The sequence below is a fragment of the Felis catus genome, chromosome C1, assembly GCF_018350175.1.
Source record: "Felis catus isolate Fca126 chromosome C1, F.catus_Fca126_mat1.0, whole genome shotgun sequence".
Classification (NCBI taxonomy): domain Eukaryota; kingdom Metazoa; phylum Chordata; class Mammalia; order Carnivora; family Felidae; genus Felis; species Felis catus.
Window position 1 is genome coordinate 151469113 of NC_058375.1, and position 12321 is coordinate 151481433.

The window sequence follows — 12321 nt, forward strand, 5'->3', positions numbered from 1 at the left end:
GGGCCTTAAGTGAGCTATCACCATGAGGTTAGTAGCTTTCAATAGAATAAGCCATTTAGTCTAATTAAACACAAGAAACATCACAAGATTTGAGATACACTTGTCAAATGAGATCAATCCTTTGAAAGTTGCGACTGTGAACTCAACAGGTTATCACAGTTATTGGTATAAATTGTGCAAAGTCATGAAATTATAAACCTGGGTAAAATGCAAAGAAAAAAAGTAAATTTAGCAATAGAAACATTGGTGTGGTACTGAAGTGATATTAATCTCAGGTGGGCAGCCCTGTCCAGGATAACACTAAATCAGTTGTTTTGGGCATTTTAGTATTATACAAATCCTTACAGCTTGATGAGTTATGATCATTGTTATGACCTGTTAAGTGAATCACAATGAAGGAACTAACCATCCAACAGTCCATTCATGCTACGTGTTTAAAGTACAAGCTTCGTGGGGCGCCTGGGTGGCACAGTCGGTTAAGCGTCCGACTTCAGCCAGGTCACGATCTCGCGGTCCGTGAGTTCGAGCCCCGCGTCAGGCTCTGGGCTGATGGCTCGGAGCCTGGTGCCTGTTTCCGATTCTGTGTCTCCCTCTCTCTCTGCCCCTCCCCCGTTCATGCTCTGTCTCTCTCTGTCCCAAAAATAAATAAACGTTGAAAAAAAAAAAAAGTACAAGCTTCATAAGAGACAGCAGAAGACAGTGTTTGAAGGAAATACTTAGGTTGAAAAAATGCTCATCTTTGGTTCAGTATTATACATACAACTGAATTAAATACAATTTTTTCGTGTCAAAATCAAGTCCATTTATGAAATTAGTACGTAAAAACTAATATACTTCATCAAACATATTCAACTTACATAGTGGCCCAAATGTATTCCAACTGCATGGTTAAATATTACTTCCTATAAGGTCTGTTTCTCTTCCCATAGTCCCACCGAGGATCTGGTCTTTAATTTGGATTTTAAAATTATGAACTAATAGGACTCACAGCCAATTTCATCTTCAAATGAGACGCTTCTGGGATGATTAATTTATATAAAGAAGAACTTGGTAATACTCTGTGTGGAAAATATCTAAAAATTACAAAAAATATCTGCAGTGCTTTCCATGTGTATTTCATATTTCATATGCTCCGACTAAAAAGTTTAAGGATTTAGAAACAAATAAAAGACAATCATCATTCGTGTTGGACAAAAATTACCGTTGACATTCTACAACCCCTCTCTCTTGCAATTGTTGGGCAGGTCAATACAGCAACACTATCACATTATTCTTGAAGATAAAGACGGGATCTCATTAAAATTGTACCTACATAATAGACCTAGTGAAGTCCTATAACCACTTAATAAATCAGTGCTGATCTTTGTGTTCACGCTGAAACCTGTTTTTCTGTTGGCCTACAGATATGGACATTAAATCTTCCCTCCACTGACAATGAATAGCACATTCAGAGCAATCATGTTTCATTACAGCTACCACTTAGCTCTTGGATAAGCCCTCTAGGCTAAATGTTGGATGTGGGAACTCTAGTCCTGTAGGTAACCTACTTATTATCAAACATAAATCTAAAATTTACTATTTTTATGCAATACATACAGCTGTTCTATTACAACTATTGTTGCTCTTCTGGCCACTCTCGCTACTATGTTCTATACATTAATTCCTACTAAATGCCAAATGCTAGGTATGTTCCATGTAATATCCAAATTCTCATGACAGTCCCTCAAGGCTGGTACTAACTATAGTCTCAGAGAGATCAAGTGACTTGCCCAAGTCACAAAGCTACTGAGGATCCAAACCCAATTATATCTCAGTCCATGCTCTCCCTCACAAAAACAAAGATGTAAAATTCTGTTTCTAGTATGACAAATTAAGGAGAAATTCACAAACTGAAGGAGACTGAAGAAGCTTATGGTTATTTCATGGTTATTTCAAATTAACTTTATAACTCTTAGAAGGAAATGAAATAATTTTCTTGGTTTTTTGTTTGTTTTTTGTTTTTTGTTTTTTTACTTTACTGCGGTGACTAATGTAATTGTTTATCAGGCTTTGGAAACAAGCACTTTGTTATGCTCAGGGTGAGTGAATATTATTCCCCCTGCGTGTTCTTTCCATTCTAGTTCTCTTTCTTTTTTTTCTAATCTGCTTCCTTTTATTTATTTTTTAATTTTTTAAATATAATTTATTGTCAAGTTGGCTAACATACAGTGTATACAGTGTGCTTTTTGTTTTGGGGATAGAGTCCCATGATTCATCACTTACATACAACACCCAGTGCTCATCCCAACATTCTAGTTCCGAAAACGTGAACTGTGCTAGATGCTGGGAAGTGCCACATGGGTTTCATCTGTGTGGAACATAAAGGATGTCAGCTGGAGAGATGGTGAAGAAGGGAGAAAGCGTGGAAAGACGCACTGTTGAGAAAGGATCAGGGTGCCCAGAAAAGACTGTAGCAGCATCATTTGTCAGGATTTATCAATAACACCCAACAAGCAATTTACTATTCTCTCACTCTTTATTATTCTTTCCCATCTGCACATAAGTGTGTTTGAATTCTTCACTTCTTAAAAACAACAATGATGGGAAACTTTAAATCCTCTTTGGCTTGATGTTCCACTGAATTGAAAATACCACCAGAAGCCTTCTTTTCCCTAAGGCATAACAAACACTCTGAGATATTAAATTGCAGTGTTTTATGCTTTCAACAACTGCTTGTGATGTGTACTCATGGTCCTTTGAGCAACCATTTCTTATTCACTTACGTGCTGCCTCAATGCCTTACATTCAAATGTTTGTATGAACTGTAAATTATTGTATTTTAATTTCATAGCGTCTCAAGTGATCTCAAACTTTTGGTATAAAACCTTGACATCTCTTACCCACAAAGTTGGTCACTGATCTACTGGCTTGGGAATGCGTGCTCTAAAATCTTCTGACACTTTCAGGCCTTTCCAACCCACTTTGAGATATAGGACTCCAGCCAATGGACCTTTCCTGTGAGACCCCCGCAACTGCCCTTTAGCAGATATGAGTTACTTTCAAATGTGTCATATGCCTGCCAGGTATTTAGCCCACAGCTGATATTACCACAAGTCATGAGACAAGGTCTTAAAATGAAAGCAACCAGGGAGCCAGAAGCATAGAGTATGGTATTGCTAGACTTGTAAGAGACCTTTAATACCATTCAATCCTGTCTCTCATTTTCCAGGAGAGGAAACACAGCACCTGTGAGATGAGGTTGCCCAAAGTGCCCCAAATAACTGAAGGTTTCATGGGGACTAAAACTAGGCCTAGGCCTTCCAACTCCAGGTTGATATCTACATGTCACGAGGCTATCCTGTAAATGATATCCAAATACTCTAAGTATTAAACTGTTCGGTAACGATCAATCAAAATGCTACAATTATTACATGCATCATAATTTGAGTTTTCAGGTACCATCACATATTAAGTTTTATACTATTTGGAACACGTATTTCAAAACTTTGAGGTAAAGATAACACTTCTTTATTGAAAAAAAATTACTGGAAAACACAGATGAAAAAACCTGATATTTGTTGACACCTCAAAAACAGTCTACATATGTTACAGTAGTACATTTAGCTATTTTATGCATTTGGTTTCCTGCATAGTTTCCAAAATGTTCTAGAAGACAGCAGTACTTTAAATGGAGTCAGCTGGAGGTTTTAAAAGTATTTTAAGAAAACCACAATCTTCTTTGTCCCAAGAGCTCTCATTGGTTAATATTCATCTTTGCTTGGTTCTTATTAAGAAAAGCTAATGTCAGACTGAATTTAATTAATCCATCAAAATCACAGAAGAATTTTCTTTCTCATTCCCTCCAGCATTTTGTTTCTCTTTAGTCACAGAAGGTAACACTTTCCATGCAGCAGATCATCTGAGTAAGTGTGGGTTAAAATGGTCAATTGTGAATCAGTCTCAATCATGTGGCTCTTCCACGGCAAAAGAGGTTGTTTGTCTACTGTGAGAATGTTCTCAATGCTGCACCTTGTGCCTATCTCCAAATAATCATACTTACTTCAGAAAAACTGAAAATATCACAGTCATGGAGAGGTTACCCTTCTACCTGGTGTTAGGGACAAGTGGAGGTAGATATTTTCTCTAATAACATCAAGCATCTGCTCCCTGCTAATATCCTTTGTGAACCCTAGACATCTCTACTGACATAGGTAATCTTACAAGTATTAATAAATAGTCTGGACTTAGCCACCATTCCTGTGTTTATGGAGGGAAAGCTGAAAAAATAAGACTTAAGCTACCTGATGCTGCTTCTTCATAGTACCTTGCTTTTTATGGTGCTTTAATATTTTTCAAAGTGCTTTTCATATGAATACATATATATCACTTACTCACAAAAGCTGAGCAAGTGGTATGAGAGGCAGAATTCTTAGACGGCCTCCAAGATTTCTGTCTGCTGGTGTATATGCCCTCAAAATCCCTGAACTTTGAGTGTGGGCAGGATCTATGAATATGAGACAGTCACTCCTGTGATTACAGTTCAGATTTTAGCAGACAAGAGAGAGATTGTCCTGCTGGCTTTGAAGAAGCAAATAGCTGTGCTATAAAAGGTCTATGAGCAAGTCACATGATGAGGGCAGCCCTACCTGTTCAGAGTGATCCCCAGTGGACAGCTAGCAAGAAGACAGGAATCCCCATCTTCATCTTCAAGGAAATGATAGCCAACAACTTGAAAGAGCTTGGAAGTGATTCAATGTTCATCCAGTACATCCAGATGAAAAACATCACTTGTTTCATAACTTGATTTCAGTCTCTGAGACCCTGTGCAGAGGACCCTGTCCAGGCCTCTGACCTACAGAACATGTGTAATAATAAAGGACTGTTGTTTTAAGCCACTAAATTTGTGCTAATTTGTTGTGTAGCAGTAGAAAGCTAATGAAAGCAAAGGTAAATAATACTATGACGATTTCACGAATAAGGACACTGGTTCAGAAAGATGAACTGATTTGGTTAATTTCATCGTGAGGATTAGTGTGACAGGACTGATAGTGGTACCTTGGATGCCTCCTTTATATGCTAGCATTCTTTCCACAGTCCCGTAATGCTCCATACTAATGCGTATTACTGCTAGGTGTTCTTTACCCCTGCCCAACAACAAGATAGATACTTGAAAGCATAATACATTATCTTCCTCTATGCAGCTCAACACCAAGTAAGGCAATGACTTTATTAATCCTCACATCAGTTCTGTAGTATAGTAAAAACACTCATCAAAATCAAAGTAGATGTTAAGATGATAATATTTTTTAAAGAGTCTCAAATCGAATGTTAGTCCTCATCACTTAACAAACAATATTCTGAATAGTCAAGATCAGGAAACGTGATCGGTAATTCCACCCACTTTTTGTATTGTTTCTTCGGTGAATTATTTTTGAAAACCACTACAAAATTCTTTATTTTGAGACAAGGAAAATCTAAGCCTTTGTGCACCATCATCGTTCCCCAAGCCTAGAAAAAAAAAGAGAGGGAGAGGAAAAATTAAATGCACATCCAATTAAGAATTCCCTGTGGCCAAAATAAACATAAGCTCACAGCACTTTACTCACTTGGCCACATATTTTGCAGATAATCTCGCCATTTGTTTGATAGTCTACAAACTTCTTTCGTAGGGCTTTGTTTTCTCTCACAATGTAGAGTTCCCTAAAATTATCAAGGAGTAAAAACATACCTGAGAATTTGCAACAGACAAATATGCAAATTATGGGTACATGCTGTTGGACCTGAAGCTCAGCTACCTGCATGCATATCCCACACCTTATCCCCCTCTCCTTCCTGCCCCCACAGATCATCAGGTAAACGCTCCCTTTCCGCATACATCTCTCAAGGGCCATGTTGCTTTTGGTGGCCTCTTTAAGTCTGTACATTATTTTAACTAGACTTAAGTTGTCCAAAAATTTGAGAACAAATATGACTACACACCAGACTGATGCACCTTGGATCCAAATGGCTCTGGGGCTCTCCCTTCTCCCCCCGTGCCTCAGTGCAATATATTTGAAAAAGTCACATTTGAAATAGGGATAGAATATGGGGGCTAAAGGAGGAGAAGTTCTGAAAAATAATGAACCTCATTTGTACTATTTCAGAAGAACATGCACAGTACAACCTACTTCACTTCTTATACAGAAACTAAAAATTCAGTGTTCCCGGACCTACTTGAATATTGGTGTCATGTTGACATGGTGCATCTTCTCAATTACATGGATGTCTTCCCCAGAGCAGGCTACCACACCGCAGTTTTTGCAGAGGAAATTTATTAACGATGGGTTTTCCTTGTAATACTTTGTGATACTTCTCTTGATTTTCATTTTCTTTTCCATTATACTTTGCATCTGTAATTCCAAAATCTGCATTGAGAAAAAAAAATTCAGTGTTTCTTTTTTTTTTTTTTTTCACAGCTTCACTGAAGTAAGTCTCCTGGAATTCAGAGATCTTAAATAGTTACAAAAATGTACACTTGGCCTTAGTATAGAAAGAAAAATAATGAGGCGATAGCCTCCAAAGAATTTTGCATATAATCCTGTCCTGTAATCATGGAAATGTGTTCAGAAAGCAACCTTTTCCATTTTAGACAAGTTCTACTGTGAGAAAGTCCTTAGTAATACTAAAAAAAACAAAAACAAAACAACAACAAAATAACACCTCATCCTACCACCTCTCTCCCTTGCCATTAGTTTCAATTCGGTGTCATAAAATAAGTTTAAGCCTTCTTTTACATGGAATCCCTTTGAAGACCTAAACACTATTATGACATTACCAATAGTCTTCTCTTACTTGTGATAAGCCACCCTCCCCCGCCACCAATTTCTTTAATCTTTTCTAGACCCTTTGCTATCTTACTCAATCTCTTCCTTACACATTTGTGGCAGAAACAGTAGTTTCCCACGCAGAGTCCATTCTTCCTGGGAACAGAACTATAATTTCATCCCAGGTGAAAATATGCTAGCTACATTACAACATTCCAAGCCAGTGGCCAGTGAGACATAAGATGTTGAGTAGAATTTCTAGAAAAGCTCAAGTATCAGATAGTGGCCATTTTGCACTTTCTGTCTTTTCCATCTTCTTCTTTCTTCCTTCTAAAATGAGCATGTGACAGTTGAAATTTGAAAAAAAACCTCTCTTTGACCTGGATAACAGAAACCAAATACTAAGAGGGCAGATAAGAGAGAGAAAGGTCTTGGCTTCCTTGACATCATGGAGCTATCATATGGATCTAGATTATCCACATTTTTTTTATGAGAGAATAAGACCTTAACTGTGTATTCCAGGCCCTGTGGCTAGTGGCAAAATTTATGTCATAACAGAAACAATGTAGAGACACAAAACTTGAGATAGGCACTGGCCAGGTCTCACACCTACATAACTTCACATTAGGAAAACTTGTTTCTTAAATAATTTACCTCCAAACTAAACCACTCATAGATAGCAAATTTATATTAAAGGATGCCATTGTTTTCCTGAAGGCTGAGGGGAAGTTTGTAGTAAAAGTAAATTATCAGTGCTGATGAGCAAAGCTGAATGGCCCATCTCTGGCTCTCACCTCTGTTTTGGGCTTTGATTCAAGACAGCCATATTTACTACAGAAAGGAGAACTAAACCTTGTAAGCAGCCCATGGGCCATATAATAGTTTAAACAGACAAGTACAAAGACTATTGTCATGTGTAAATTATAACAATATAAAAAACTGAAGTATTATGTTCCCTAAAAGTTTAATTAGGTTGTTCCTGCAAGATACTATCATTCACTAAGCTGATAAAAGATGATTTGGCATGGGATCATGTACATGGCAGGCAATTAAGAAACACAGGTGCAACAGAAAAGATAAAAATAAATCCAAAGTTAGTGTATGGGTATGTAACCAGGACACCAGAAACTAAAAGATTAGTTTTAAAATAGTAAAGAATAGGGGCGCCTGGGTGGCTCAGTCAGTTGAGAGCCTGACTCTTGATTTTGGCTCAGGTCATGATCCCAGGGTTGTGGGATCCAGTTCCATGTCGGGCTCCACACTGAGCGCAGTCTGCTTAAATTCTCTCTCTCCCTCACATACATATATATATATATATATATATATATATGTATATATATATATATATACACATTAATTAATTAACTGATTAATTAGTTAAAATACTAAAGACCAGTAAGGGATTAGTTCTAAAATAGTGAAAAATAGTAAAGAATGTGAATTGGAGGGGCAACAAATGAAAACAAAGCATCATAAATATATGGGAGATACAAGCTATAGTCAGTGGAAGTCTAAATAAAATGTAACAAGTTGGAAAAGCTGTTGGGTCATTGCCAGGGAAAATGTTTAAAATCTTCACATTGTTTCTAGAAGTTTGATGCAGAGGCTATCAGTTATGTACAGATTCTGTTTATGACATAGACCTCACCTTCTGTGTCAAGGCTCACCATTTACTAGTGGCTGTCTGAACATTGTGTTGATACGGATTCTTAACTCAGAAGAAGGGAGTGCTGGGGTCTACCAGCGATGTCTGCTGAGGGAGTTGCACAGAATAGTAGTCAAATGTACCCCCTGCCATCCTTTTCTGAGTTTGTCAGCCTGGAGTAGCTTTAGGAGGGCAGAGCTCTTAGCCAAAGGAAATCTAAAAAGGTAGCCGATTCTGGGGCCCCCAAAGAGACTGTATCTTATTGTAGATATAATCTGGAAAAATTTGCCTCATAAATTCCAGAGATGGCCTAGAGTTTACCCAAAACATCTGGTCTTGAAACATCAATCTTTGAAAATATCCACTTGATTAACTTTCCAGTGGCATTATATGGTCACAGATGTTTGATTTGACATTATCAAATGTTTGGTTTGCCTTGTATGTAAAGGGGTTTTAAAATATAAGTTTGTGTAGAAACCTGGCCAGGAAACCTTGGAGTTGGTTATAGCATTGCACACCAATTTAAAAGCATCCCTTTCGTGAAACTCTATTTAGGGTAGAGCCAATTCCAATGTTAAGAAACTAACATTCACACCCATATGCAAGGGTGTGAATTTTCTTCTAAATGGATTGTTTGCTATTATAGTAGTTACAGTCTTTAATTCAGTGGTATGGGGGATTTCCTGAAATATTGCAGAAATGCATTCTTCCTTCACGGCATTCCTCTTGAAGCTCAAATGACTCTACATTAGTAAACTGAGATGCAGCTAGATAACATATTATGTATTTTCTTATCATTCAAATCTAACCTCAATGTCTCTATTTCTAAGAGACTTTCCCCAAACATCCAATCTAAAAAGTACTCATCTAATGACTCGTTTCATGTTGTCTTATTCTAATTCTCTAGAATTTATCCTTATGTGATATATTTCTTGCTTCATTTTTGTTTCTTGTTTCTCCTCTTCAACTCTCACTACGTATACTCTAGAATGTAAGCTTCACGTGGCAGAGATCGGTCTGTGCTTTTTGCTACCATGATCTCTCTTTCTAGAACATTGCCTGGCACAGAGTAGGCACTTCATAAATACTTCTACAATGAAAATTTGTGTCTGTACTGATTCAACGAAACCAAAATTACCAGGTTGGCTTGAATGGGTGAACTGCACTAATCTTTCTAAACAAGGGCAGATAAAATTTACATCATCAAAATTTATGGTTGGTTTCATTGGAACAGTGGCCTGACAATTTCTGCTCATGATGGATCTTGATTCTTTTTGTATGTGAATCTGGACTAAGTACAGCTCATCCAACTGGAACTTAAAATTCAAGCACAATTTCTGTCTTGAGACTTAGCCACAAAGCTATCAATGGCAACCACATGCAGCCACTTTAAAGTGAAAAATAAATTCGGAGAGGTCCAAAAACAATACCTTATGAGCATACTCCTCTGGGTTCATATTTTGAACATGGTCTATAGCTTTATACATCATTTTCTCTCGGAAATCATTAACTATCTCACGTTCAATAACTCCTGAACCACTGTGGGCAACCAGGACGTAGGTACTCTCATCAGCTCTGGCTCGACCTCGGGCCTGAGAACATAAAGAAATCAAATAAATGAATGGCTATGCCTTCTGTCCACACTCTCATCTTTGGTCTGGAATGGTATTCATTGCTCAGTGTGCCAGCCTTCAAGTGATTTCTTTATTCTCAGTAAAGTTAGCTGTTACCCATTTTTTGTAAATCAGTTATTTGAAATTCAAAATGTGCTTTAATGCAGAAACAATGTTCTAGAGCGATGATGGTTAGGTCACCACACCAACCCTCAAAACCCTCAACTGCACAAGACCATTCTGTCCACCTTTTTTGTTCCCAGGATCCTCCTCTCAACCCTGGGAACCGGCACCATTGACTTAGACTGGAATGGCATTCCGGCCCGGTAGGAGGGATAGATGGAAAGAAGGGGCATCTCTGACCTTGACAGCAGGACTACTGAAAATGCAGTTTCTGCTCCTGGTATCTATGTTGGATTTTGAGCACATTTCCCCATGAAAACAGGCTCAACATGGTGATAAATTTCTGTAGTCCTCTTTAGAAAGTAATATTTAGGTACATTTTGAGTAACAGACAATGTTGTGGCCTGGCCCAGGAACCTAACTACCAGCTATAATATCTGTATGAAAAATGCATTCAGTGTTACAAGCCACCAACAAATTAACCCTTGAAATTCAATTACTTGCTAATTTGATGGTTGTCTGGTTATCTTAGTCTTCCTGACTTGTCTCCCATGCAGGGATACAATTCAATGTATTTAAAAAAGATTTTAAGTTAATTTTATAGGAAGAGTATTATATATGCAAATGAAAGGTAACAATTATATTGTTAAAATCGTGTGGGTAAAAGATAAAAGAAAATTAGGACATTTCACTTTTGTTTTGCATGTGTAACTTTGCCTCCCTCAACATTTTATGATGAAAAATTCAAAACATACAGAAAAACTGTAAGAATTGGGAGGAGAATGCAGAAATGGTAGGGATCCTTAAGGTTTGTGCATATTGCTTTCTCAGACATTTTTAAGACCACTGCACTTCAGATTCCTAGTCCAGCTGGGAGCTTGCAGACATCCTAGGAATGAAGAGGCCTCTTTTGACTCTTACAGATGGGGCGGGGCCAGTGTCATGTTTCTGGAGTCTTGGGACACAGAAATAACAACCAAAGAAGAGTTGTTTAAAAATGCAACAGTTGGGATGCCTGGGTGGCTCAGTCAGTTAAGCGTCCAACTTCAGCTTAGGTTGATCTCAGTCTATGAGTTAGGAGCTCTGAGTCGAGCTCTGTGCTGACAGCTCAGAGCCTGAAGCCTGCTTGGGATCCTGCGTCTCCCTCTCTCTCTGCCTCTCTCCTGCTTGTGCTCCGTCTCTCTCTCTCTCTCTCTTTCCCTCCCTCCCTCTCTCTCTCTCTCAAAAAATAAACATTAAAAATAAAATTAAAAATAACAACAAAAATACAACAGTTATCTGATTGTCATACGAATCAAAAACAGGAGTATTCAGCTCTTCAAGATTTCTTTTTTTGAATTGAGGTGTAATTGACATATAACATTGTATTCGTCTCAGGTGTGCAATATAATGAGTTGGTATTTGTATACAATAAGAACCGATCTCTCTTTTAGAAGAATAGATATATTTTTAAAACTGTGCTGTTTTGCTAAAACAATTAAAGTAATAACACAAAATAAAAATTTAACATATTAGAGGTAGTAAGTGTACCTGGACCATGGCTATTTCATTAGTGACGAGACCATAACGGATAACAATATTACATTCTTTAATATCCAGACCTTCTTCTGCCACTGTGGTAGCGATAAGCAGATTTATTTTTCCAGTGCGGAATTTACTAATGACTTCTTTTTGTTCGTTCTGTAGAAACATTTTAATAAATTAAATTTTGTGATGCTAAACACATTATAATCTTCTAATTAGCAGAAGAAATAATAAATTGCAACTGGTCAGTGCAAATCAAAGGATTAGCTCATCCACGGATTCACTGCCATCTGTTTTTGGCATTGAACAAAGACATGATGGTAAGACAACATTTGATTTCCAATCTGGGATTACCACACAATAATAAAAATATTTCCATCATCCAGTCTGGAAGTGGGAAGACCATCATTTTTGCCAAGGAAATAAATTGATGGGTAACTTGGGAGGGAGGAAAAAGGAGATGCTTTCAGTTGAGGAGAAGATAGGGCAATGAGAAACTAGAGTGGGCTTTGCTCTTTATTATGTTAACTTCAGAATCTTTAGTATTCAGAAAATTAGATGCAGTGACACTTTTAAAGATTGTTGAATTTTCAGTCACAGAGAAAATAATACAGTCTATGCCACATTTGGTCAC

General features: G+C 37.5%; 1 protein-coding gene across 4 annotated transcripts in view; it reads right to left on the reverse strand.

Annotated features, from left to right (window-relative positions):
* Positions 1-3484: 3484 nt before the first annotated feature.
* The window catches only part of IFIH1 (interferon induced with helicase C domain 1), a 56816-nt gene continuing 47979 nt past the window's right edge, over positions 3485-12321 (reverse strand). For 3 of the 4 annotated variants that reach the window (XM_045033872.1, XM_011285346.4, XM_006935321.5), the window contains 5 exons: positions 11694-11843; positions 9858-10019; positions 6193-6383; positions 5586-5679; positions 3485-5487 (listed from right to left, as the gene is read on the reverse strand). In XM_045033872.1, the coding sequence (XP_044889807.1) occupies positions 5308-5487; positions 5586-5679; positions 6193-6383; positions 9858-10019; positions 11694-11843 (777 nt within the window). In that variant the 3' untranslated portion in view covers positions 3485-5307. The remainder of the gene's footprint in view (positions 5488-5585; positions 5680-6192; positions 6384-9857; positions 10020-11693; positions 11844-12321) is intronic. The other variant, XM_019838171.3, reaches the window with a different exon arrangement.